The sequence below is a fragment of the Branchiostoma lanceolatum genome, chromosome 3 (genome assembly GCF_035083965.1).
Source record: "Branchiostoma lanceolatum isolate klBraLanc5 chromosome 3, klBraLanc5.hap2, whole genome shotgun sequence".
Lineage (NCBI taxonomy): Eukaryota > Metazoa > Chordata > Leptocardii > Amphioxiformes > Branchiostomatidae > Branchiostoma > Branchiostoma lanceolatum.
Genome location: NC_089724.1, coordinates 25,196,648 through 25,224,610, shown reverse-complemented (window position 1 = coordinate 25,224,610; position 27,963 = coordinate 25,196,648). Strand labels below are relative to the sequence as shown.

Below are 27,963 nucleotides of genomic sequence, written 5' to 3'. Positions count from 1 at the left end.
TGGTTAGAATGTGGTCTAGCACAGTTTAGTTGTCATTCACTAGAAGTTGTCTTTGTGCATAGCTTTTTCTATTTGTTTATTAGGATCCCATTTTTACATGTAGTGTTTATGTACATGTAGTGTTTATGAGCCCTGGAAGATTAGCCCCCTAGAGGGGCTAAAGGGTATCTCAATAAACTCAATAATAAACTCAATCCCCAGTTAGATTTAGAATAGAGCTGTGTATTTACAAATGTTCAGGTACCGGTACCGGTCACAGCAGTCCCCAGGCGCTTCCCACAATGCATCGCGGTTTCCGGTCCCCAGAACATATATACGTTGGACCGGAAGTTCTCATTCAGTTCGAATCATGGCGGCACTAGAGGTGGATCGGACCTGTGTCGCTTCGGTCTTTGAGGCTTGTGACCTTGTTTATGTGCACTGTATTTTCGAAGAAACATTCAAACTGAACTGGGACGCCTTCAAGATCGTTAATGTTAACCTTCGTCCGTCCCACGTCTCCCTTGTTACATCGATGGGGGTGCGGAGGCAGGCTTTTGTAGCCGACAGACAGTGGGGGACAGGGTTCAAAACCTTCCCCGCACCCAAGCTGATTCGTGTTACCAGCAGTTGTGAAATGGAGGTGAGTTTCCATCGTGTTTGTACAACTGCTTCGTGCAAATTCCAGTGCACATGGGCAGCTGCCCACGAAAATATCCACAGTGCTCTATCGCCGCTTGGAGGGGGAGGGGGGCAAAATGATTTATCGCGTCCATCGACTTTTGAATTTTTGGGTTAGGCTGCCTGTAATCACTGCTAAAAATGCTGATGATGATAATACCATAGTTTAATGTCTATTCCGTTGATAGATGTGATCACAAGGTCACGAACAAAGTAGCTTTTGTAACTTAGGATCGTTCTACAGAAAAGCACCTATCACTGGACACCGATGTTGTGGATAAGGGTATCAGCATGTTATCTTTTGTAAAGTATTTACGGTAGTCTGCTAGACTACATGGTGTGCCCAGAATTATTGTTTTGATTTAGTCATTTTCTTAGCTATGCAAATATGGGCAGGCTACATATGGCAATTGCAGCTAAAGTACACAATTTAAACTACATTGTTTATTGCCCAAATTCCGCTGCATTTTTGTTTTTAATTTAGAAGAAACTCGAGGGGTATGAATGATTATGTTATAATCTGAGCCCTTTGTTATGGGGCGACACCAAGGTGTACTTTTGTCTATCTTTATTGCCTGTTGATGTATTTTTCATAAAGAAAGTCATCCCCAGAGCTGTGGGTCTGCACCCCGAGTCAAAACAGACTTGTGATGTTCTTACTTCCAGTTTAATGATTCTGATCTCATCTTTTGACAGATTCGTCAAGAGGGAACTGACGACATGCATGCTACTGCAGTATGCATATGGGAATGGGAAGACATCACAAATGTCCCATTGAGTGGGGCAAGTCGTAGCCTGTCTGCCACCCCTGCCCCTGAAAACATGCCGGTGCTGGATGCTGGAGACTGTCCATACTGTTGTCCTGCTTTTAATGCACAAGCCTCCACCTCATCTGTAGACCCTCAGCAGCCCTCAACCTCATCTGTCTTCCCACAGAAACCCACTGCAGACAGCCAAGAGGATAGTTCGGATGAAGATGAAGACGTGATTTGTAATGCTCATATTATCAAGCTGAAAGGTTCTAACATGGAACCCCGTTACCAGGTTGTTCTGACAGAGATCCAAAAACAAATGTTAGAACGAAGGATAACTGTACCTGTTAGATTAGAGTTTGAAATGGAAAACCCAGTAGACAGTAATGCGATCAAAATTGACGCACAGGTAGACGGCATTTGGAAAGTCATAGGTTACATTCCTATTGAAAAAGTGCCCAAAGTCACAAGTGCCCTACGGAAGACAGAGATTGTCTCAGTTAAATTGGCCTCTATTCCGAAGTACGAATTCAATCCAAATGGACGTCACGGTTTTGGGGTATCAATTGTCATTGTGAAGAAAGGCAAATGGCCAGCTGATGATCGCCACAATAAATACAATAGTAACCTGTCTTACATTTAAGGATTCATTTAAACATTATACATAAGTTAATATATTGTAACTAAAAAAACAGAGCAACTATGAGTCCAGTGTATAGAGCCTGTATTTTGTCTGTATACATATATATATATGTTACATAAGCTTCTCAGTACCAGTTTTTGACATGTTTTCTATGCAGGGTTTATACAACATTACAGTTGCAACAACAACCTTTACTCGGCCTATGTACATGTACCACTTTTTTTAGTTGTATATACAGCGTTACAGTTGCGACAACAACCTTTACTAGGCCTTATGTACATGTACCACTTTTTTTAGTTGTATATACAGCGTTACAGTTGCGACAACAACCTTTACTCGGCCTTTGTACATGTACCACTTTCTTGAGTTGTATATACAGCGTTACAGTTGCGACAACAACCTTTACTAGGCCTATGTACATGTACCACTTTTTTTAGTTGTATATACAGCGTTACAGTTGCGACAACAACCTTTACTCGGCCTATGTACATGTACCACTTTATTGAGTTGTATATACAGCGTTACAGTTGCGACAACAACCTTTACTAGGCCTTATGTACATGTACCACTTTTTTTAGTTGTATATACAGCGTTACAGTTGCGACAACAACCTTTACTAGGCCTTATGTACATGTACCACTTTCTTGAGTTGTATATACAGCGTTACAGTTGCGACAACAACCTTTACTAGGCCTTATGTACATGTACCACTTTTTTTAGTTGTATATACAGCGTTACAGTTGTGACAACAACCTTTCTTGAGTTGTCTATGCAGTGTATAAATAGTGTTAGAGTTGCGACATATAATTTAGTTTTCCATAGTGTACAGTATATAGACTATGATGCAACCACTTCATATACTGTGGTATAATCTTAGAACAACCAATCACAATAAGGAGCAACAAAGAAAAGTATGTGCCAGTGGAACACAATATGTCTAAGACTTAGTTTAAGCATAATCACAGCCCCATCGAGTGCAATTGACCCTCAAAGCTATTGTTGGGATAGATGTATGGTAACAACTTTTCCTTACATAAGTACACTTGATTGTGTAAAAGAATAAACATTTTGAAATCATTCATGAGCATGACATTTGGTTTGAGTTTACTTGCAGCAAAATACTTCTTCATACCTTAGGTTTAAGTGTATATAAACCTAGAACAGTTCCTTCCTTCCTTCATAGAAGGAGAGTTTGTGTAGGAAAGCTATATAAAGGACAGGTCTAAACTAAGGATTGTTAAGTACACGTTGGATGTGCTGTTGCATGTCCTCATTCACTGGTGGCAGGCCCACAGCAAATTTGTGGAAACTTTGCCTCAGTGTGGGCCTGTTCTTTACTGGCAAGAAAGTCCTGCCAGCCACAATGATAGAGCTGTCCTCTCTCGACCTAAACCTGAGCCGGTGTAGCCTTGGGACCTCATCATTTTCTGGGGGGACATCAAACGACGGATAGGCTTCCTCCGTGTATCTCTCATTGAGGGTCCAGTAGTAGAATGGTAGGTTGTTGTCCATTCTCTCCCTGAATTGCCTGAAGGGACAAATAAATACTGTCAGCCCCCAAACACCAGTTTATCACTGCTGACAGGCATTGAAGTGCAGTAGCTGTTTCATGCAAAATATTAGTGTAATAGTACTATCAGTTGCTAAATTATGTAATGCGGGTGGAAAGGTTTTATTTAACATTGTCATATCTTCTTAACAAAACACTCACATGACAAGCTTCCTCCACCAGCACTTGAATTCCTTTAGCGTGCAGGGTTGCCCTCCGGTCTTGTGGTGCAACAATGCGAAGAAGCACTCGACATCATCTGTCGTCGCAGCTCGGGGATGCTCTTCAAACCCGATGATGTCATTGAGTCGCCGCCGCGCTTCTTGGCTTTCGATGTTAGTTGTTATGCCAATAACTGTCTCTCTGCTGAAGCCACACAGGCCTTCAACCCGCCTGAAAAATAGTTGGGGTGCAATGTATATGTCAGTACTAGTTATAGTACCTGCTATATTTAGTGTACTACTTTTGGAAATTAAGAAAGTGACAATGGAAATATTTTACAACTTACAAATCTTATTCACAATTTGATTACAATGAAAAGAAAATGATCACCAGAACACTTGTGACTTTCATCAGAATTAGCGACTAAGCACATTTTAGAAGATGACACAATACCTGTTCACATCGATCCGTGACAGGTCCCCATCCTGTCTGTGCCATGGCATCCACTGGTCCAGGATGTAGTCCCTCATGTGTTGGTTGGCAGCTCTGCGCTGTGCCTGGCTCAGGCCGCGTCCATCTGAGGCCTCGTGCCAGTCAGCAACGGTCTTCACATAATCCGCCTCAGCCTCGTACCCCCGTGATCTGAACAAATTTGCAACGGCATGGGATAACAGACGCTCAGCATCCCCAACAGATTGCTTTCGGGTGCCCACGAGAGCATGGAACGTGAGGTCGGTTTCATTGGACTTATATGCCTCGTCAAACCGACGCACGTTGATGTCAGCGTGCCCCCCATCTCTCGTGTGCTTAGCAATGCGCTTTAGGATATGGTTATGATCCTCCCTTTCGTGGTGAGTGTTGCCTGTGGTTGGATCGATCTCGGGCACGTACAGGTGGCTTGAGAAGTCCACACCTCCCTCTTTCAGCTCACCGATACGTGCCCGGAATCGATACGTTGCCACCACTGATCGCAACATGTCTACCTCATTCTCTGGCACATGTGGCTTCCAGGAATGATACGTGTATCCCTCGTACACCAGATCTTTGCGGATGTGATGCAGGGCGTCTTCAAACGACAGACCGTCCTGTTCCTGTAGGTCATGGAGTTTCCCAATGACGCCTGCTGGAATACAGTCCTGTAGCTCAGTGACTGGGTTCCCATCACCATCCACTGAAAAAAAGGAAAAGGTGAAGTTTAAAAAAAAATATTTCTAACCTTGGGGCTTGCCATGATTTCAGACAGCATACACACATGCTATACACTTTAAAAAATAAAGAGTGCACATGGAAAGCAACTTTGATAAAAGCATGATGTCTGACATGGAAAACATGCTCACAATACCAGTAGACAGGGATCAGGGCATGTGACAATGCAAAGCCTACTATACTCAGTGTGTAAAAGCAGCTCATGAAGAATGTAGTAAAATGGTTGAGCTTAATGGTTAGGTGCAATAACTTACCACCAATCTGAACCAGCATCTTCTTGAGAGTCCCTTTTTTCATCCTCGACACACTGTCCCTAGCATCATGTATCAGCTGCCAGATGTGTAGAGGCCTGCTCTCTCCTTGGGTCCTCAGAGAGCTGAATTCGCCATCAGTGACTGTTCCTGATAATAGATAGAGTAACATGATTATTTTCATCTCAGGTGCATGAGTGAGTCAGTCAGTCAGTGAGAAAGCAAGCAAGCGAGTAAGTGATAGCAGTTTCTTTGTTCCCATGTACTGTTTGAATAATGTTTTACACTTAAGTTAATACTGAAAAGCGTTGCTATTCATTGCTTCCTTGCCAAAATAGATTGATTTTAAAACAATAAAACTCCAACACAGAGACCAATGCATATATCTAAGCATGGCTTGATTTGTTACCAGTTTTATGTGGAATCATGAGACTGCTGCACTGCTGGCTAAAAAGAAATACTTCATAATGGGATGGGTTCTGAACTGACAGCAGACGATAAGAGAGGTTAATTAATACTGCAACCCACCTACAACAGACAATCCAAGCCTTGTCATGACTTCTTTCACAGTCCTTGTGAGGTCCCTGACCCACTGGTCCTTCAGGCTGGCATACGGGACATACTGGATGGGGAGGGCATATGGCTTATGGTTCCTCTCCTCGTCAGACACCATTATAACCAATACATGGCTGGCTGCAGGCTGCCTTTTTTTTTTGAAAAGGCACGAGGTGTACTTCCTGAGGTCATCTTTGTTAACTTTATGCCTTGATATGGCTGTGTCCATGAGGGGGCTTTCCGGGTTGATAAGCGATAGGATTTCATCATACGACTGTGCAAATTGTTGGGACTGTTCGATCAGCTGGCTTAACTCGACAATTTCCCAGCTGAGTTCTTTGAGTTTCTCTTCGCTTGTTGTTGTGGAGGCTATCTTCTTTTGGTATATGTTCACGGTTGTTTGGAGGGACTTTTGGAGGAACTGGGTGTCTTCTTCAAAGTGTGTGACCAGTTCTTGAATTCTTTCCTGAAGACCGTCTCTTCCTCTCTCCTTTTCTAGGTCGTTGCACAGTTTCACCCTCTTGTCATACTCCTCTCTCAGCTGTTCCAGTTTAGAATCTTGAAGGTCAGGGTCGCCATTCCATTCCCCCTTCTTTGACTCTTGAAGGGCAGGCTTGATATCCGTGCCGTCAACCTTAATCCAAAATCGGCCTTTTGGATTAGCAGATTTAAGATCCTTGATGGCTGATTCCTATATGATTAAGAAACAGATAATATTTCCTTAGCATTTTCATATGTAAATTCACATGTCTTTGTCAATGTGAAATGTGCCTTACACCAATGAGGACTGGATGAAATTGGAAATGTACAGAAGTTAAACAATGTAAACCAAAAACATGTAGCAGTAAAATGATGCAAATAATGATTACATCTCACATTCAGAAAGAAATATGGTGTTAACATTTACTCTGAGGTCTCCATATCTGTCAGGAGTCTCTGCTAGAATAGTTACTCTCCAATCAAGTTCTTAAAAAACTCACTTGGATATCTGATGTGGCGGTGGACCCAGACTTGACAATATCCTTATTCACTGCTTGGCTGCTAATGCATGCCACATTCATCCGTGCCTGAATAAAGAAATGTTGAAAAAAAAAAAAAAACATTTTAATAACCTATATTACTGCCAGTCACGTTTATTTAAAGCAAAGTTGATTTATAGCTTTGTCACATATTCTAATAATGTAAAAAGAAGATCACATACCTCCATGGGATCTTTACACTTGCCTACCGGCAGACCACTCCAGGCGGGACCCCGAAACAGTCTGTTGAACCGCCCTCCAAGCTCTACTTCCAGGATGTCCTGCCATCGTCGGAAGTCTTCCGGCATAGTTATCTACAAAAGTCGAGAGTAACATCTATTATGACTGCGTCCATCACAGCACCCAGTACACAGAACCAACTTCAGCAGGAATGAACATGTAATCAGATGCCAAAAGATAGGGAATATAATTGTGTGACTTCTGCATTAAAAGGCTCATTTTGCTGCATATGCTACATCTGCTGAAGAGGGTATTGTGTATAAATATTTTGAAACCACAGTTAAGATACTGTTAAACCAGTCTCTTATGTCCGATAAGAGATGGTAGATTTCAAACAGCATTCAACTAGATGGGAACAGGCAGACATCCCTCATGTCCAATGGGACATGGATGCAGCCCAACGGGGTCTGCTTAACATGTATGGTGTGTTGTCAGTATAACCTGTGGACATAAAATGCAGTTGTGGGATTAAGGTGAAAGACAGACGTCCCTCACGTCCAACGGGGCATGGATGCAGCCCAACTGGGTCTGCTTACGTGGAGATTGACAAAATTTCAGTTTAAATACCTGCTGTACATTTGTGCATGAGAAGAATTCAATCTGGTATTGCACCAGTCCAAAGGGCATCCGGTTCATGGGCATTAAGGGCTCATCAGTGCCAGGTCTGTTTTGCCCAACACACTGTGAAAACTTATAGATTAAATTTGGTTTGCCAATTGTCTGCAGCCTGAGCATGGCATCGGTGGAAAGAGAGGCAAAGTCAGTGGGGTAGGTCGAGATAGATTTAGACAAGGCTAGTGTGTGAAAGAGGTGATCAGTGAGCTCATTAGCAAATGCAGGTGACCATGAGTTGAAGAGCTGTGAGAGAAATGACTTCTGGTTATCCAGTGAAAGAGACTGTACTGTATGCAGTGCATTAGCTATCTGTGCTTCAGGAGTCAGAGTAGCCTGTGGAACTGGTTGAGTTAATGGTGGCAGTGCTTCAGGAGTCAGAGTAGCCTGTGGAACTGGTTGAGTTGAAGATGGCAGTGTGTTATCAACAGTACTGGAGGTTGTGTTGTTAGAGGGACACAACCTGTCAACACTGTTCTGTAGGTCAGGGGTGGAAGGAATGATGGGTATGGGAGATGGCATGTTAACTGGAGCATTAGTTCGGGGAGGGCTTGTTACATATGTGCTAGATAGGTAAGAGTCGAGAGTGATGCCGAATGCCTTCTCGGCTGCAGATCTCCCCCCCTTATCTTTTGGATATTCAGAACGAAGCCTATTCACTACCCTTGAGCGCATGGACGTGGCTGAAAATGAAAACATTGCAAAAATGTCATTACAAGCACAAGTATGTGTTGAAAACTTCTAAGTTGGGCAGCTGTTACAGAAAAATAAATTTTAACAGTTTAAACTCCATTCAGAAAAATAAAGTATTTGCCCATTTATTTAAATTTTGCTGGAAGAAAAACACAGAGTGTAATATGATGCAGACAATCCTACCCACAGCAATTATTACTGGTCAAAAGAGATTGAAAAAAGAAAAAATGTACCGGGTATCTTATGTAAAGAAAATACAAGCTACTGGTATGCAGTTTTAAGGCTACATCCCAACAATGTACTTCCGAAAACTAACCTGATCTGGTGAAGCTTGTACCAGCTTCTTTTGCAACATACTCTGCAGCTTCCTGCCAAAAGGTCATGTTTCCGATCTGCGGCCAGTCGTTGCTGGAGTCTGGCTCCCAGACCTCTGTCGGCATGGAGACGAACTCAATCAGAGCCCTGGTCTCTTTCTTAGACCAAGACCCACATCTTTGTTTGATCACCTTTTCCTTGGGGGACCACACGATGCCACTCCTGGACGCCTTTGGTGAAAGGACTTCAATTGATTTCCTTACCAGGCGACGGGCAGCCTGTTAAGTTAAAAAAAAATAAGTTAATTGCATAAACTCAAGCTCCTGGATGAAACACAAAATCATCCTACCACTGTCATCCTACAGGAGGAATGTAAAACCAGTGGGATTAGTAAAATGTTAACAAGACACCCTGAGACAAAAGCATAATGATTGATAATAAGGTTATAAGGTTGATATACTCATGATACATTGTTAGTTAATGTTACCTTCAATTGTAAAAAAAAAGTGAGGGACTCACTATTTGACTTTGAGATGGACTTTTTCCTGGGGAAAGGAAAGCCAAGGCCTTTCTTGCTGTCCCTGCAGCTGACGGAGTCCGGGGACAACACACCCGTCGACGTTTTCGAACTGGGGTGTTGTCCATCTGAAGAACAATTCAATAAATATAAGTCATGGATATACAACAACATACACTCTGTTCAATATACATACCATACATGTCTCTGATTCACGCTCTACCCTCTTCCACCATGAAGTCATTGTATACAAAGGACTGTCTATCCTATGAACATGTTTGGAATGTGGGCCTCTGTCTATGGAGAGCTGATAGTTACACGGACGATTCAACCGGGGACGTATAATTTTCTGTGGCAGTGTAGTTTTCCATACGGCCGGTCCCGAAAATTATGGATAAATGCACGTGAATTAGGCACCACTGTGTCGTCTACGGCTATGTTGGCAATCACAAAAGCCAGAAACACACCTTAGAATGTGAAAAATGCGTTAGAGAAAGTTATTCCTGAAGCTACAGATAGGGAGACGTCCACAATGCCAGTAAACTGTGACGTTGTTTACATAACTCGGACACCACCCCCCTCCCCCTTCCAAAAAATCGCCGAATTTCTCGGCAAAACATGTAGCCCTTAGATTATTTCTGGCACCCAACGCAAGCTAACACATCATAGTTAATGTTGAACATACTGAAAACCTAAGGTCTCGTCGATTTTGGAGGATTGAGGCAAGGATTTCGACCGGGTGCATCACAAATGAGTAGAGATCTTGATGTTTACGTAATTACGATCTCATACAAAATACCAAACTATAACGTACCAAATGACTATTTTTTTTTCTTAAGTATACATCAACGAAATCCTTACCATCTCTACGAAGACATGATAATAAAAACTTACCTTCAAAATGGACGCAAAGCCGTAAATTTGTCAAAATCCGATATCCTTGTTGTTGTTGTTGGCGATATCCAAGCTGGTGGAAGGCAAGCCTTCCATAGAATCTTTGGGTGTGGTGGGTCAAAGGTCAAATTTGCATGCTGGGAAACGCCTTCGAACTGCTGTGGGTACCGGTATACAGGTACAGCAGATTACGTTGCAGGTTCGGACTTGTACCTAACAAGCTGGACGATTACTTGCAGCAGTTGTGGCCTACTTTGTTTTTGAGGGGTCAATTGTCATCTTGGTATACTACTAAGTATTATCATAGGGATTTACATATTTGTAATCTCAAAACAAGACTAGTTTTCCTTATATTCAAGTGATGAATTGTAAAAAGGATCATCTTTGAGACAGGATTTTCCTATCTAGAGTGTAAGAATGTGTTTCCAGTTCTATTTTACTTTGTTTAGGTACAGGTACAGGACCTGGTACACTTAAGGTCAAGGTTTGTGCCTGTAACAATTTACAGGTACGGGTTTGGTATGTTGGTACACAGCCCTAGCTGCTAGAATTCATCATCTCTTGTTTACGTCGGTTAGGAAAAGGCAGCTGAGATCAAAGAGCAGCAGTCCCAGACAGAAGGTCGGCTGGCGGGCAGCAAGGAGTCCATCCGGCAGATCAGACAGGAACTGCAGCCAGTGGAGGAACGCATCGACAAGATCAACGCCAAGGTGACATAGAACTTCCTCTTAAGTTCACTTCAAAATGCGGTTGACAAGATAGCTTTCAAAATCTATGAACAGAAATTAACAGAATATTATTTAAAAGATGAGTAAAAAGTAAAAACTGTGAATGATCTTCTAATTCCCCTTGCAGTTTGATTTGATTTTGATTTTATTAGAATTGCAACAGTGCATTTTTATATTTGTAATGTATTTTGTAGTTGCTAGTGTTACAGTATAGTAGTAGTGTATTGCATTTTAGACAGGCATATTGTGATGTCATTGTTTACTGAATAAAAAGTCTCTTTGTACACAACCAAGTGTTTTTATTCAACCGACATTTCAATGACCGTCTGTCACCTTCCTCAGGGCAATTCCTACTGGTTCACTTTGTACTGCAGCTATAGGTGTTGCTACGTACAGATGCAGTCCCCAAAGTCCTTAAATGTCGGTTGAATGAAACACTTGGTTGCATACAAAGAGTCTTTTCATTCAGTAACTTACCAACCTGATGAAACTATTCACAGGGTCATTGTTAACAGTCCTACATTTGTGGCAAAGGGTAAATACAGTTATTTAGACTTTTTGACATGCTAATTACACCTTCTGACTCTTAATCCATGCAGGCCAATGAGATCCACCAGCTTGAGAAACGGATCAGCAGCTTACAGAGCAGGAAGACACAGATGGAGAGAGACATGCAGGACCTTAGAGACAACCTGGAGAACATCTTCTCAGGTGGGAAAACTGATTCTCTTCTCAGGACCTCTTTATTCTATCAAGTCAGACACTGGTGCTGATGAAAAATGTTAGAATAAACTCTGTACTAAAGAAAAGTTAAAAGCTTGTTGTTGTGCCTTTATTTCACTTTGCAAGACTTGCAATCAGCCTAACTACTGCTTTTCATGGAAGACAGTCAGGTCAAGGGATCATACAATACAAAACAGTATTGAACAGTTGCAATGAAATATAGACTCAATCAAAATCTGTGTCATTATGCTGTGGTTATTGTGTGACCATCCACTTGAAGATTGACCCGTACATAGAACTTATGGCATCACAATGTTCTACAATTACATTCAAATATAAACTTAGCATAGTCTAGATTTAGATCTGTTGTGTCATTATCCTGTGTTAGATTTGTGACCATCCACTGGAAGATTTACCTGTACCTATCACCTGTGTTCAATGTGCAGGGCTCGAAATTCATCTTTGGGAATAGGTGCACTGGTGCACCCAAGTCAAAAAATTGGGTGCACAGAAAGAATTTTGGGTGCACCAGATAAAATAAAGTTGAATGTTCTTCAGAACATAATTACAAAGTTTAACGCTGCTGCCTTTCTTAAGAACTTCAATCTGTAATTCTATAGCTAACTTTAAAATTTCAAACAAATAATACATTAAATAAAGTACAGCAAAAAGTTATCATGCTGTTTTTTATACTTACATTTCAAGAATATTCTGTATACTAGTGTACAATAGTACCTTAACCCTATAGGCTACAAAAATATATAGGTGCACCAGTGCACCCACAGTCAAAAATTAGGTGCACAGCTCCAATTTTGGGTGCACTGGGTGCACATGCACCCACTATTTCGAGCCCTGATGTGTGACCATCCCGTACCTGTGACCTGTCAGGTTCTACGGAGCAGCTGAAGAGACAGCTGAGCGAGCACCAGGGGCAGGTGGAAGAGAACGAGGATGCTGTACGGCAGCTGGAGATGAGGATGGACCAGGTCACCAGGGAGGGGCAAAGGTCAGGGGAGGTCACTTTCAGATATATCCTGAACCTGACTGGCCAACCACCTGGTGCAGCCAACCACCTGCAGTTATAAACCACATTGAAACAGTCGCATCAGATTTTACATAGCCTCTGCTAAGCAACCAACTGTTTTACCCAACCAACAACCACTTTTTTTCGGTCCCTAGGGCCATTCATAACCCAAAATTGATTGACAGCAGCACCCAACCGCCTTTTTTGATATGCATATCCTGAACTTTTGAACTTTTTTACTCTAGGCATTAGTAGAGGTGGGAGACTTTTTGATGACAATCATACGCTATGGAGCATATTCAGTCCTGATCTTAGTTTACATCAAAAGGGTTTTCATTTCAGCGAAGATGATGTCCTGGCAACGAAAATTGTCCACCATGTTGTGGTCTCTATTTGTGTTTCAAAGAATCGTGGCTCAAGCTTCCTTGCATTTCACTCCATGGCAGTTATGTCACATGATTTGTATAAAGATCGTTTTGGCTAGTCCAGATAAATGTGTACACGTTGCCGTACCACTTCAGATTTCGTTTCTTTACTGTGGTTAGGAGGTCTTCATTCTGACCAGTGTTTTGCTTGACTCTATTGCGTTGACCTAGAGATGCCTGTACAGAAATCGTTCCTCCTGTTTTCCAGGTATGGGCGCGAGCGAGGAGACCTCCTAGTGAAGCAGGGTAAACTGCAGCAGGAGGCCACGCTGCACCAACAGAACATCCAGGACAGAGACAACCTGGTGCTGAAGCTGGCTCAGCAGCTGGGGCTGGAGGGGTTCAGCTCTGCACCCTTCAACGACAGACGGGTGGGTGGGCTGGATTATACAAGCTTTATTTATACTACTTTATAAGAAAACTACTCTCCCTTTAACACCACAAAACCCACACATTACAGAAAAAGTGGGATCATTCGTCTTCCACTGTCTCGGAAAAAGAAGTCAAACCCAATAAGTTAGAACTTAGTATCAGTAAAGACTAGAGTACGTAGTCATATGTTATGTTTTTCATCATTGTCTGTCCGTCCACTCAGTGTTACATGTACATGTACTTGCAATTAGCCTACGGGCAGGAATTTGTAATAAACTTTCCAATATAGATGCAACAAAAAGTTGTAACTTTTGTACAGTCAAACTACAAAGCTAGAATAGATGCAACGAAAAGTACAGTAACTTTTGTATAATCAACTACAAAAGGAGAAATGCAACAAAAGATACAGTGTAACTTTTGTACAGTCAACTACAAACTACAAAACAAGAATAGACGAAACATAGAGTACAATAACTTTTGTACACTGTCAACTAGAAACTACAAAACAAGTTACAAATACAAATTATTTAGAAATCAACAGAAGCTAGCGCTCACGACTTTGTCACGCCACCACAGATCGCGCGCTTCCACGAGTGCATGAAGCAGCGGATAGACGAGGCAGTTGCCATGGCGACCAGCGTGAAGCGGGACTACGAGGAGCAGGAGGCCGCAGCGCAGAAGAAGGTCGACGACCTGCGGGACACGAAGACCAAACTGGAGCAGACCCAGCGGCTCAAACAGGACATGATGAACAAGAACAAACGGGAGAGGAGGGAGATAGAGACTGAGCTCAGCAAGGTAGGAAAATGGCTGGAACATTTAGCACTTGTACCTGTGTTACGTGCAACAGCAAAATAAATCTGCTGTAAATAAATCTAAGTTCACAGCACTTAAATTTTGCAGAAAGATGATCAATCTTTCCTGGTGTATATCTGGCTTGTGATAACATTTGATACGGGTGTTCTGGACTAGTCTGTATTTTACAGTATCCCACTGGCTTATGCTTGTCATCCCACGGGCTTCCATTGAATAGTTTGAACGCACTTCTTGTGGGTCAGATCACTCCCCAGTCTCTGACCCGTCTTTGCACGTCGGCCTTGCACCTCAGGTGATATGAAATGCACCGTGTTGTATTCTTTATGTTTGTCCAAGGTAGCCTGTTGGCACCAAATGTATGTATTGGCTTATGCAAGGGCCAGGAAGAAACAGGTGCATTGGATTAATCTGGAGGTGGATTTCTCTCCCTTTTTGATGGCACTATGGCCTTTACTGTTTTCAGGTGGATGCCTCCACAGAGCGGATCGCCAGCCTGGGGGCGGACCTGGCCAGGAAGGAGCGTGAGCTGCAGCAGGTGGAGGAGTCTGCCCACATTCCACAGCTGAAGGAGGAGGTGCTGCAGCTGCAGGTGAGGTCATTGTCATCTCATCGTAGAATACAGTAGCAGAACTTTTCCGTTCAAGCATAGATGTAGATTTCTGACATTCAGCATGTTTCACAAAAAGAATTAAAGTTTACTTCGAGGAAGTTAGCATCAAAGTGTTATTGGACTGACTTTGTCAAAAGGTTGAATCAAAGTTTTATCACAATGTTGATATACATTTATAAAGGTTTTGTCTGAATTTGTATTCATTTGGCATATTTTTTCAACTTTGATTTCCCAACCAAAGTAATGCCAAAAGTGGTACATACTGCTTCTCTGCTTAACACTCTTAGCACTTTTGGGTATATGGAAGATGAAGTAGTGGACTAGCCCTCTGCTGTATCAAATAATTTGTGTGTGCTTGCTGGGCTTGGGAAACGGAGATGGTCACCGCTAGGGGTGGATACCGGTTCGGCTTGATAAGGTCCAAGTTTAGGTCCAGAGATTTAGGTTCAGGTCCGGACCTGGACCTGATCCTGTCCAGTTGATTTATTAGACCAATATTAAGCATAGAGAATCAATACTGACACACACAACTATAAAAGTTTCTTGGTGAGAAGACTTTCAAGACAAACCAGTGTTTGATATTTGAATGTTGCACTTATTTTAAATGCTTTTTTGACAGAGGAGAGTCTTAAAACCCTTTTTATCAAACAAGATTTAAAAATTGATGTTTAACTTTGTTCAGGTTTTTTTGGACTCAGGTTTTAGCTTTCAGGTTTTTTGGACTCGGTTCTTGGATGTTATAAAGGTCCGATTCAGGTCCAGCAAACCGGTATCCACCCCTAGTCACCGCCCTAGCTGCCATATTGTGTATAGGAAGGAGTTCAACTCGTCTAAGCAGAGGGCTAAACTTGATTTCGTGTTGTTTGTTAGAACGAGAAGAGACAGCTGGATGGACAGCTGGGCCAGCTGGATGCGGAGCTGCACCAGATGCACCTGCAGTCGTCGGTGCGCACGCAGCTGGAGATGCTGCGGAAAGACAAGGTGGGGAAGGAGGACAGCATCAGGAAACTGAAGCAGCGACACCAGTCTGAACTCACCGACCTCATGGGTGAGTAGGGAGCAGGCTACTGTAAATGCAGAAATGTCCGTGGGGATTTGATTTTGTGGTAGAGAGAAAATGGAGTGTTCGCGTCGGTTTAAAAGTTCATGTTTGAAACAATAGTAGCACTACAGTCACATATTAAATGGAAACACTTTTCTCAGTAGTTTTAAAGGCAACCAAAGCAATATTAGGGCCCCAAAAAATGGAAATAGAAAAAATGCTGAAATCTTTATGGTAGTGACATTTGTGAAATAACGTCACACTTTGAGCATTTTAAAACTGCGCAGAAACGAGCCATACAATGATCCCCTTAGTTTCGCTAGCCTACAAAAAACCCCTTGACCACTTTCAGTGAGGTCTCACATCACACCAATGTCACATCATGGATGTTGCTATACATTGTGATAGTGTTGTTTGAACTAATCATGTATAGAAACGCAAAGAATAAATTGACTTTCAAAATCCAATTACTAATATTACTTGGGTTTCCTTAAGTTCGCTGTGAAGTGGTCACCATGAAAATCGCTAACATATTTTTGGACACTTTTTGGACACCCTACACTAAGAAAACAAAGATATCAGATGCTCACATTTTGAAGGGGATGAAGAAAAATTTAAAGTTGGAGAGAGCTCTGGTTACGAATGTTATGAGTGTTTTTGACAAACAAATGAGGCTGGTAGCATACTTAGCAAAAGCAATATGACAAATGTGTCTTTTTTGAAAATTACGTTGCTGTTGATGAAACTAGGAACATACAGATTACTTAAACTTTTTTTTTAAAGATACTTACTTCGAAGAGAAATATCTAAACATTACAAACATAACCGCATTCCTTTGGAGCATAGAACTTGCCAATATTGTGATTTAGATAAGATTGAGGATGAGTGTCATTTTGTTGTTGATGGTACACTATACAACAATTTAGAGGAATATCCTCTTTAATTGTATCGAAGCTAAATTTCCTTGTTTTTCGCTATTTAGATAGCTTAGAAAAATTTGTATTCCTTATGAAACTAGACAAGCCATATCTCATAAACCCTGGATGCTCATACATGTACAATTGCCTTAAGAAGCGAGAAGAAATTGAACATGTAGATAGAGGTATTAATTAGTTTTTAGATGTAGTTAGATATCGCATTTTTTTTGTTATCAGATGAGTATAACTATACTTCTGCTTGTTACCATGACCTGTACTTAGCTCATCAGAGCATAAACGTGCAATAAAGGTCTTTTATTCATTCAATGAGCACACCTCTGTACCCTACAGGACACTTCCCCAGTAAGACAGAGCTGGTGGAGTGGTTGAGTAAGAAGCAGCAGGAGATCGCCCAGAGCCAGCGCCGCACACAGAAGGTCCACCAGGAGGTCTCGTCTCTCGAGGCCAGGAAGAAGATGCTGACGGAACAACTCAAGAAGAGGGAGCAGGAGTTGGACAAGTCAGTTTTGCAACATTTTCAGACCAATGTCCTGGTGGGAAGTTTCATGGCCGTTTGTTGCACTTTTGGGGAGGGGCCCTATGGGACTCCCAGCGTCCGACAGACTATTTTTAGGCCCGTTTGATTTTTATTTGTTCCAAGTCTATAACCCTGTTAATTTGAAATCATCATCATTAATTGTTTGTTTGTTTGTTTCTTTGTTCATTAAAGTGTCATGGTGGCGGCAGGTAAATCAAAATCAACACATATCTTCGATTGTCGCAAGAGGATATTACTGTAAATGCATTTAAGTTCTCGCAGATTTTATTTTGCGCTAAGGCGAAAATGGAGTGTTCGCGGTGGTTTTAACATCGCGGCAGTGCTATAGCTACAAACTGCTACAGTATTGGACAAAATGTTGGCGGTGGTTTTAAGTTCGTGGTAAAACGGTCACCGTGAAAACCGCGAACATACATGTAAAACCGCCGCGAACTTTTCTGTATTAAAGTTACCTTAGCTCCTTCATGAGGCAGACATCTTATGCCACCATGTAAAAAGTACATTGACTTTCTATTGACCAAGTACCTGTAAGATGTTCTGCCCATCCTGTGTTGTACAGGTATGAGGAGCAGCTGTTTGATGTTTGTGGTAGCCAGGACTTTGATGTGGAGATGGATGAACTGGGAGACCACATTCAGAAACTACAGGTAACATTTTTATTTTTTTTTTATTTATTTTTTTTATAAATCATTCTTTTGATTAATTTTCGCAAAACATAAGATAAAACATACAGGCAAGATAATACTGGAAGGACATGTGGAAACACAAAAAAACAGATAGATAAAAAGAAAAAAAACAGGTAACATAGTGTTTATACAGACATGCACGGTATGTGCTATCTTATATCAACATAGAAACATGCCCATTACAAATATTTGTAGCTGTTTCTGTTTGGGTTCTTTTTCAAAAAACTTGATTTGGTCACTTAAAGACGTCCTCAATAGGTTTAGTTCATTACTCCGGGAAGGAGGATGACCTCCTTCTGGGAGTATTGGGAATGCATTTGTTTGCGCGTTCGCAGCTATAACTCACGATCCCGTTGTCGCATTGGTGTGTAACTTGTTTAGATTTAAGAATAGAGTAAAACTGCTGCTGTGGCTAAAAGATACATTATTGTCCACTAATTTTGCTTGACAGTTTATATGTAATACTATGTAGAAATATTAGTTTGATGTATAGAATAGACATATGGTGCCCTTGTTACCTTTTTGTACTGTTTGTGCCCTTGCAATTAGCTTACCGACATGAATTTGCAAATAAAAAAGTTAATAATATGTTTAACTGCTGTTCCAACCAGGACCAGAAGGGGGCGCTGGTAGGCACACGACACCTGTACACCAGGTTCATCAGTGAGCTGCAGAAGGAGCCCAGCTGTCCTCTGTGTGAACGTCGCTTCGGGGACGATCAGGAGGTGAAGGAACTGGTCGACTTCATCAAGCAAAAGGTAATAGCTAAGATGAGAATAAAAACAGGTGTAACAGTTGTAGAAACTTACATGTAAGGGTAAAGTAAAACCTGTCTTATGTTACTGTCCCATTTCCAAGGCCCGGCCAGGCAGCTTGTGGGAACGAAAAATATTGTAAAGGCAACAAATGACACAAAACGTTAAAAATATTGTGGTATTTTCTTGATATGCAATTTTTATTTTTCATTTTTGCAAACAGCCTGGCCAGGCCCAGGATTGGAAATGGGACCATAGCATAAACAGTCACTATAAACAGGTGGTCTCAATACACAATAAGAGTTATTTTGTGTTTTGTTTGCAGTTTTGACTTTAAACTCGTAATGTCAAACAGGACTGGTAAACAGTAGATCCAGCATTGTTAGGAAATGGACTTTTATGATTTTGGGCTGTCTTCTCAGCTTTTTTTAGGTAGACTGACCTAGTGTTTATGTAGCATGTGACTTTATGGACATGTGGTTAAAGCCCCTGTCTTACATAGCTGACCTTGACCTCCCAAACTTCTCCAGACCATGGTTGGGAGTTATTCATGAGCAAGATCATCTGTGGTCGGGAGTTGGGTGGCGCAGTTGCCTACAAGTCTTGAAAAGTCATCTGCACCAGCCGACTATTTGTGAAACTCATATTTTGCTTGGATGCAATCAGAAGTGCGAATTAAACTGGACCTAGAACAGGATGGATTCTTTGCTAATCCCAACCCAGCGCCGGCCTTGGAGCAAAGTCCTGGAAAGGTCCTGAATGTATGATGTTTTAACACCAAAAACAGTAACTGTTACTCAAGCAACTAGATATATAAGTCCACGAAAGGTGGTGGATGCTACATTCACTTTGTACCTGAAATGTCTGACCTTTTCCAAAATCATATCCGTTTGCTTGAGTAACTGTTTTTGGTGTATCTTGCCTGACCTTTTTTTTTGTTTGTTCCAGATTGCGAGGGTTCCCACGGAGCTGAACACGAAGGACCAGCTTCTCCGCCAGCAGCAGCAGAAGTACGACACCATGATGTCACTCAAGCCAATCAGGAAACAGGTCGTCGACCTAAAGGACCACGAGGTTCCCGACATCAAGAGCAAGATTTCTACCATCAACCAGGAGATAGGTATTTGTCACCTTTGCTTATGGCCACACCATTCATTTTGTTCTGATTTCAAAATGGGAAAGAAAAAGATAAGATGTACTGTAACAGTTTAGGCTTTGAATCTACCGCAAAACTCTCATATTTGTGCCAAAAACCATTAAGGAAAGTTCTGGTTGTTACAGTTTTTCCATTCATCAATGCGTTAAAAGTTGAAAATGTTGTTTGAAACGGTAATCAGTCTGGTATGTTGACTTAATGTATGACAGGATGTCTTTTTTTTTGCCCGTTCGCTCCATTAATTTTCTGCAAATATCCAAAAACCAAGAAATTGAATTGGTGGCCGGCCTAACATTCTGGGATTTGATTGGGGTATTTTGTTTTGGATGACGGTGATGGAAAAATATGAAGAATTACAGTAAAATTGTGTAAACCTAACGTGTGTCTATCTATACTTCTGTGTAGAACAAAAGCGTACCCAGATCACAGAAGGGGATGAGCTGTTTGCCACGTTGTCCATGGAAGAGGAGATGGCCAAGGCCTGTAAGGATGACATCGCCATGATCGAGCGCTATCGCACCGAGCTCCGTGAACTGGAGAAGAAAATTGCCCAGCAGTCTTCCAAACTGGCGGGGTCGGACAGTGGTAAGCGCATTTAATAGCATCAAGTCTGATGAATTTTATCACTCTAATGGTCACCACATGGAAATTTCGAAATTTGTATGTAGCTTTTCCACTAGAGGGCAGTAGAATTTCGTCTCAAATGGGCTTGAAAAGCAAAAAGTCGTATGTTGGAGGAGCACACCTCAAGTGCATTTAAGAACCCACCACACTAATCGATAAGAGTATAGGGGTCCATTCCTGAGTGAATTGATCAAACCAATCAGTCTGTTCTTACACGGCTTGTACTTAACTGTACAAAACTGGTGTGTTCAGGCCAGGTGGTTTACGGGATAAATGTAATGCTAAAAAAAAAAACCCCTGTTGTTGGTAGGGCGTACGATTGAGGAAGTGAACAGTGCAAAACAGGACAAGCAGCTGCAGGTGGACAACACGGCCGCCAAACTGGAGCAGAAACGTCAGCAGATCAGTGACCTGTCGGAGAGGATCAACGCGCTGAAGATGGAGGTGAAACAAATCTGAACTGTTATTCCTGCTGGACAGTAACCTTGCTTTTGATATTTCAAATACCAGTAGAAACCCTGCTTTTAATTGTGTTGGTCTGCAACTGTTATGATGTATTAACTGTTATCTAGTATATTGACATCATTGAACGTTGTTTGTATATAGTATTCTTATTGCGATGGCTTTACCGTATGAGTTGATTGTAAAATTCAGCGCAATTCGGTTTTTACTGCAATGCCGATGTGTTCCATGTTTTGTTGATAAACCAATTACTACTACTACAGGTGAACACGATTGCAGGGGAGAAGCTGCGGCTGGAGAGTGAGCTGCAGAGGATGAAACAGTTGGAGGACCAGAAGGCAGAGCTGGTGTCTGTGTACCAGGAGCTGCAGAGGGAGATCAAGGTAAGGCAGAGCTGGTGTCTGTGTACCAGGAACTACAGAGGGAGATCAAGGTAGGGCAGAGCTGGTGTCTGTGTACCAGAAGCTTCAGAGGGAGATCAAGGTAAGGCAGAGCTGGTGTCTGTGTACCAGGAGCTACAGAGGGAGATCAAGGTAAGGCAGAGCTGGTGTCTGTGTACCAGGAGCTACAGAGGGAGATCAAGGTAAGGCAGAGCTGGTGTCTGTGTACCAGGAGCTGCAGAGGGAGATCAAGGTAGGGCAGAGCTGGTGTCTGTGTACCAGAAGCTTCAGAGGGAGATCAAGGTAAGGCAGAGCTGGTGTCTGTGTACCAGGAACTACAGAGGGAGATCAAGGTAAGGCAGAGCTGGTGTCTGTGTACCAGGAGTTGCAGAGGGAGATCAAGGTAAGGCAGAGCTGGTGTCTGTGTACCAGGAGCTGCAGAGGGAGATTAAGGTAAGGCAGAGCTGGTGTATGTGTACCAGGAGCTGCAGAGGGAGATCAAGGTAAGGCAGAGCTGGTGTCTGTGTACCAGGAGCTGCAGAGGGAGATTAAGGTAAGGCAGAGCTGGTGTCTGTGTACCAGGAGCTGCAGAGGGAGATCAAGGTAAGGCAGAGCTGGTGTCTGTGTACCAGGAGCTGCAGAGGGAGATCAAGGTAAGGCAGAGCTGGTGTCTGTGTACCAGGAGCTGCAGAGGGAGATCAAGGTAAGGCCTGGGGGAAAAATGTGCTTCCGATTGCCCGACCAACCCTAGCAGAAACCTGTCTTTCTTGGGGTCGACTGCTGGCAAGGGATATAACATTTTCAATCTGACAATCTAAGTGATGAAAATGTAGAATCATTTTCCAACATGTTCTCCTCATTTCTCCTGTAAAGTGAGCTGCAAACACTTAAGTTACAAAACCTTCAGAATCAAATTCTTTGTTTTGTCTCAAAACTGGTACTCATCTGTACCGTTCTTACATGTAGTACTATTCAAGATCCTATTTATTACTATTTTGAGGTACTGATGTTAATGTGATTTTTCTAGAGTTGTACAGAAACAAATGTTGGCCTGAAAAGTTTGCTACTCTCGTTGTTCTACCTCCAGGATACCCAAGAGAAGCTGGAGCCTCTGGAGTCCCGACTGCAAGGTCTCCGGCGCGAGAAAGACGACATCACTCGAAAGAAAGAACAGGCCGTGGAACGTGCCAAAAACAAGGTGGATCAGGAGAAGAGTCGGAAAAATGAAGTAGCCGGTCTGGATGCAGAGATTGACAGGTAATAACTTTGGAAATAATGCACTGATGGCTATGTAGTCATTTATTTCCTCTGAGAAGGAGGTATTTTTCTTTGGTGTGTCTGTGTGTCTCTGTTTCTTTGATGAGGGAGTGAGTGAGTTTTTCTGACCTTCTTTGGTAAGCATTTCTGTTTGAGATGATACAGGTGGGTAGGCCTTGAAAAGATGAAGGCCAGGGTTGATTTTTGGCCTCCTAGCAGCTTTCCTTGGTGCTGCAGTGGAATGTCTTGTTTTATATCTTCTGTCCAAGACATGCTCTGGTTTAGATTTTTGAGTGACAGATAGATTTTGGGTATTGTGCTTAATATCAAAAATGATTTAGAACTAGAAAGGCAACCTTTGCAGGAGCAAATGCAACATGTAGCGCCCAGCCCATGTTGAACCTTCTCAATTGCACATAACTTGAGTAGGACACAACAATAACAACACAAGGATGGGGGCCAGGGAGTGGTGAAGTTATGCCTGCCTGCACCTGTCAGAGTATAGTAGTGCCCCTAATTTAATTGACTATTTTAACCAATCAGGTTGAGCTTGATAAACCGTGTGTATGATGCAACGGGCTCTCTCATTGGCTGACTGAATTAATCCATCGGCCAGATGAATAGAGATGTGACCCCATATGAGGAAAATAGCCGATGTTCTCCCCAAAATACCCTCTAAAATCGTATTTTGAAGTGATGTTTGCCGAAAGTGTGAATGGGATTCTTTGAATATTTGTTCAATGTACCCCCATAGCAAATTTCAGGTCATTTGGATGTAATTCCACAGCAAAGGAGGCACAAATGTACGGTTTTGGTCGAAAATGGCCAAAAAAACCTCAATAAAATCATTTTTAAGGCATTTATAATAAAAATGAAAAAGACGTCCGGGAGTATTTGCCTACACTAGCTTTGTACCAAATTTCAGGTCATTTGGTCAAAAAATGACAGAGATGAATCGATTTGAAGATTTGACAGGAGAAGAAACATGACCAAAGACAATTATGTATCGCCCATACAAAGTATGGGCGATACATAATGATACACACATGTACATCCACCTGAATGGAGGAAAGAATAGTATGAGTGCCTGTTAGGACTTCAAGTTGACTCTTCCTAGTTTGATAGGGAAGTTGGCATCATCAATCAATAGTTGTAGTCGTTCTATTGCAAATTGTCTTTTGTGTAAAATTACAAATGATTATTCTCATATTAGGTACATTGAGCAAGGCAGGGACAAGCTGCTGCAGGAGACAGAGGAGAAACTGCAGGTTCTGGAGAACAAAGTGAAGAAGGCAGAAGACGAGAAGGAGAAAATGGACACCAGGTAAGGTTCCTAGGACTAACTTTCTTATATCATCTGAGATGTATACAAATTATCAACTCACTTATCAATGTTTTTTGTTTTGTTTTACTTAATGGTCACCATGTACGTTATTGTAACAAGACCCCAAGGCCACTCAGAGGAGTGTTACAATTTGTACATGAATAGGACTGTAAGAGTATCTCCTCTCCCTAAGTCAGAAACATCATGATTGAGACAAGCACAACTGCTCACTATATAGTGAGGACTAACTGATCATGACTCAATAGGAGAAGCAGGGGTTACAAAGGCTGCACGGCTGCTTCTTGGTCACAGTTGAAAAAACAGAATTTCTGATTTTTACGTCGTCTTTTACTAGGATGCAAAGTTTAAGAAAGGAGGTAGCCAATCAGAAGGCCAGAGAAAGAGAGCTGCAGGACAACCTACAGCTGAGGAAAAGGGAAGAGGAGGTGAACAAGGTGAGCGGAACATCAGGCATCTTTCTGTAGTGTGATGAAAGCTGGGCTCCTATTGACTTACCATTGATAAAGACATAGTCAAGTTATATATGCACACACAGTTGTGTCATCGTCACAATGATAACAATAAGTTAAACATGCATACTTTGGCAAGGAAATCAGGATAATATTATACATTTTGCTTATTTATTTATACAGAAACAAAAGAGATCAGAGGTTTAGATGCTGTTGTGCTTCCCAAATAGACAACTGTTACAGTAATTTTATAATTCAAACGATATCAAACTGATATATTGTATCCGTCATATAACATAACATAACGTACACACATTCAGACACTTACACTCACACACACTTACTGTTCTATAAATCATGACAGTGTTCTCGCCAGGCCATTTGAGCATAGGGGGCCCCTATGCTGTTAATTGGATCCCCGATGCTGTGATTTTGGCCCCTACGCTGTGTTTCAACCAGCGTAGGGGGGATTTTCTGTTGTTTTAATGCAAAAGCATAAAACTTTGGCTTTATTCCACAAACTTTAGCCCTCAAAATGCAGGAAATAGCGTCTTTGAGAGTTTTAAAGTTCAAAATTTCCAGGGGGAGGATGCCCCAGACCCCCCTAAAATACTCCTGCCTCATCCTCACACCTGTAGTGCTCGCCATGCGGCTTTGCCGCGCAAAGATGCCCCTACGCTGTGAAAAAATCCTGGTGAGAACACTGCATGAAATAGATGTGGTGGTTTTATGTTAACTTTGCAGTTTGTGATCTCTCACCGCAAACACATCACACTGCAAATGTGTGCTCTTGTTTCAACAGAGAAATTGAACCACCTCACACACCTCCTAGCAAAAAATTTGGTCATGGTGACCTTCTCTTTCTCTCTCTCTCTCCAATTTTACGTCTTTTGTTCCCCATCATATGGGGGTTGGACGTGCATGCACATGGATGGTGGCGCCCCAGAATTCCTCATCAAGTGCAAGTCTCTTTTTTAAGCAAGAGTTTTTACGGCTGGATGCCCTTCCTAACGCCAACCCAAGCCCTACTGTTGGGCTTAGGATATGGGAAATGTGTGTTAAGTGCCTTTCCCAAGGGCACAACGTCTGGGTGCATGTCCGGACATGTCTGGGTACTCCACTGGGGATTGAACCTGGGTCTTATTGGTTCATAGCCGGATGCTCTGCCACTACAATGTATGCCACCCAGACGCCACGTACCTTAAATCAATTAAAAGTGTTTTGTATAAATGACATTCCCGACAGATAGCAGGTGAGATCTCGGACCTTGAGGAGGAGCTGGGAGGTCTGGACGCCCGCAGTATCGAGCAGGAGAAAAGGAAGCTGGTGGAGAAACAGGACCAGCTGCTGAAGGAGAAATATGTGGCCGAGGGCAGGATGAGGGGACTAGAGGAGGAGATACGCAGGTATGGACACTTCTCATTTACACTTGTCAAATCTCAACTTGTGTAAGGAGTTTACCACAGCAATAGCTTCATAAGGCCACACCATTTTAATTTCTTGGTTAATGGAATTTTAAAAAAAACGATAGATTGGAAAATCAACAGGAAAACAGAATCTCAGAGAAAAGTTTGTACTTTGGTGCACACAATTTCAGGGAGTGAAAAGGGCCAGGTGCAAGTTTTCACCCCAGCCTTCTGATTTAATGATTTTTTTTTGCTAAAATTTAAAAACCTGTTAACCAAGAAATTAGATTGGTGTGGCCTAAGTGTGTAATGTTCTCGCTTTGCATGCAGTAGGTTGCAGCTTCTATTCCCCGACAAAGTCATACTTGAGACATAAAGATTTGTGTCCAAAAAAATACTGCTTCTCTGCGTAGTACTCAGCACCTATGGGAAAGATTACGGGGGTAACCGTTGAACACACAAACCCCTACCAACTGGACTAGCCCCCTGTTATCGTATCATCTGTGCTTGTGAAGCTGAGTGGCCCAGGGGTTAAGGTGACAGAGATACGTGCTGCCCTATATACAATGTTGTTTGGGAGGGCCTTTATAAATCAACTTTAAATGTTCAGTCAAATGTTGGAGGCTGTCAACTGTCTTAGTCTCTTTGTCAAGTTTTGCTGTTGTAGAAGCAAAACTGAAGACATGGATTGTGAGAAACAGTTATGTGTAGACAGCAAAGTTTTTTGATGCAGATGAACTTGGTCATGAGTTATGAAATGTCCTTAATCAGTTCAGTTAGCTTGCTATCATCAGGAAAAACTGAATAGTAAAGTGACGGTCCTAATTTCATGGTGTAGAAAAAAGTGTGTTTTTAATTTTTGTATTTGAAATGATGTTTGCAGATCTGTTGTTTCTCAGGTATCGCAAAGAGCTCCAGTCGGACCAGTTCAAAGATGCAGATGTGAAGTACAGGGACATGATGATTGTACTCAGGACTTCAGAGCTGGCTAATGCTGATCTGGAGAAATACTACAAGGCTCTGGACAGGTAATAACTGTAATAGATGTATGGATTCCTATTTTACACTAGCTAATATTAGATAAATTCAACCTCTTGCTTTTTAGAAATAAAGTCATGGAATAATTGAAATGCATTAGAAACCATTGAAGTTTCAACTGGTCATTAAATTTTGATGCAACAAATTTAAGTGCTATAAAAATTGTAAGAGGAAAATTCTAAGATAATAACTGTTGTCTACTTTTACATTACTTGACTACTTGTCACACTGTGTACTCCTGGAAATGTGTTTTGGGATAATTAATCTTCTTCCAGCTGCCTAACTCTGTAACCAATAGGGAATTGTGTACCAAACCGCTACTTCAGAGTGCTAAATGTGATACAAAGTCATGTAACATTAACTATCATTATTCCACAGGGCAGTGATGAGCTACCACCACATGAAGATGGAAGAAATCAACAAGATCATCCAGGAGCTCTGGCGGAACACGTACCGCGGGCAGGACATCGACACCATCGAGATAAGGTCCGCCGAGGACACCACCACGGCCGCGACCAAGAACATGCGCCGCACGTACAACTACCGAGTCGTGATGGTGAAGGGAGAGACGGCGCTAGACATGAGGGGAAGGTGCAGCGCAGGGCAGAAGGTGCAGTTAATGAATGTTGAATCAGATGTAGATTTCTCCAATGCCATTGAAAGTTTTTCTGTGGCTAATAACAAGCTTTTTATTGTCATAGTATTAACCAATCTGACATCATACAAGTGGTAGAAATACATCATTAAACCGCTGATCAAGTAAGATCAGTAAGGTGCTACAATTGTAGCCGTGGTATGAGTCTCCATATGTCTTCAGGTATACAAATGTAGAACGGTAGCTGGCCAACTAGCCTACCTGTAGAAACATTCTTGCAGAAGTTGCTAGTAAGATTTAGTCAGAAATGTTGAAGACCCTGTTCATACCAGGATTCACCCAGGCACTGAATCAATTCTATCTGCCGAATCCAACTCCTTGGCTTAACATTCCTGAGCTTGACCGTTCATTAATCCTGTGCCTGGGTCAATCCTGATCAGGGCTGTCTCTAGAACCCGGCCCTCCCTCCCAGGATCAACAACATAGTCATAGGCTTGCAAACAATGAGTGGGACAGTACAATCCCA

General features: G+C 42.1%; 3 protein-coding genes across 3 annotated transcripts in view; 2 read left to right on the top strand and 1 right to left on the bottom strand.

Annotated features, from left to right (window-relative positions):
- LOC136431196 (DNA repair protein RAD50.L-like) overlaps nucleotides 1–27,963 on the top strand; it is a 33,071-nt gene that overhangs the window by 3,313 nt on the left and 1,795 nt on the right. The window contains exons 6-25 of the mRNA XM_066422497.1: nucleotides 10,647–10,778; nucleotides 11,396–11,507; nucleotides 12,408–12,525; nucleotides 13,177–13,339; nucleotides 13,917–14,138; nucleotides 14,620–14,745; nucleotides 15,637–15,814; nucleotides 17,077–17,245; nucleotides 17,844–17,931; nucleotides 18,582–18,728; nucleotides 19,674–19,845; nucleotides 20,287–20,466; nucleotides 20,816–20,949; nucleotides 21,231–21,350; nucleotides 22,435–22,604; nucleotides 23,818–23,928; nucleotides 24,284–24,383; nucleotides 25,644–25,804; nucleotides 26,704–26,832; nucleotides 27,221–27,452. Of these exons, the coding sequence (XP_066278594.1) occupies nucleotides 10,647–10,778; nucleotides 11,396–11,507; nucleotides 12,408–12,525; nucleotides 13,177–13,339; nucleotides 13,917–14,138; nucleotides 14,620–14,745; nucleotides 15,637–15,814; nucleotides 17,077–17,245; nucleotides 17,844–17,931; nucleotides 18,582–18,728; nucleotides 19,674–19,845; nucleotides 20,287–20,466; nucleotides 20,816–20,949; nucleotides 21,231–21,350; nucleotides 22,435–22,604; nucleotides 23,818–23,928; nucleotides 24,284–24,383; nucleotides 25,644–25,804; nucleotides 26,704–26,832; nucleotides 27,221–27,452 (2,964 nt within the window). The remainder of the gene's footprint in view (nucleotides 1–10,646; nucleotides 10,779–11,395; nucleotides 11,508–12,407; nucleotides 12,526–13,176; nucleotides 13,340–13,916; nucleotides 14,139–14,619; nucleotides 14,746–15,636; nucleotides 15,815–17,076; nucleotides 17,246–17,843; nucleotides 17,932–18,581; nucleotides 18,729–19,673; nucleotides 19,846–20,286; nucleotides 20,467–20,815; nucleotides 20,950–21,230; nucleotides 21,351–22,434; nucleotides 22,605–23,817; nucleotides 23,929–24,283; nucleotides 24,384–25,643; nucleotides 25,805–26,703; nucleotides 26,833–27,220; nucleotides 27,453–27,963) is intronic.
- Nucleotides 261–3,132, top strand: LOC136431199 (uncharacterized). Its single transcript, XM_066422500.1, has 2 exons — nucleotides 261–622; nucleotides 1,357–3,132. The coding sequence occupies exons 1-2, from the start codon at nucleotides 350–352 to the stop codon at nucleotides 2,053–2,055; spliced, it is 972 nt and encodes a 323-aa protein (XP_066278597.1). The 5' UTR covers nucleotides 261–349; the 3' UTR covers nucleotides 2,056–3,132.
- Nucleotides 2,120–10,211, bottom strand: LOC136431197 (uncharacterized). The gene is made up of 10 exons (XM_066422498.1): nucleotides 10,069–10,211; nucleotides 9,177–9,302; nucleotides 8,659–8,935; nucleotides 6,980–7,111; nucleotides 6,759–6,845; nucleotides 5,752–6,469; nucleotides 5,227–5,373; nucleotides 4,220–4,937; nucleotides 3,767–3,997; nucleotides 2,120–3,583 (listed from the first exon to the last, which is right to left on the bottom strand). The coding sequence occupies exons 3-10, from the start codon at nucleotides 8,695–8,697 to the stop codon at nucleotides 3,283–3,285; spliced, it is 2,373 nt and encodes a 790-aa protein (XP_066278595.1). The 5' UTR covers nucleotides 8,698–8,935; nucleotides 9,177–9,302; nucleotides 10,069–10,211; the 3' UTR covers nucleotides 2,120–3,282.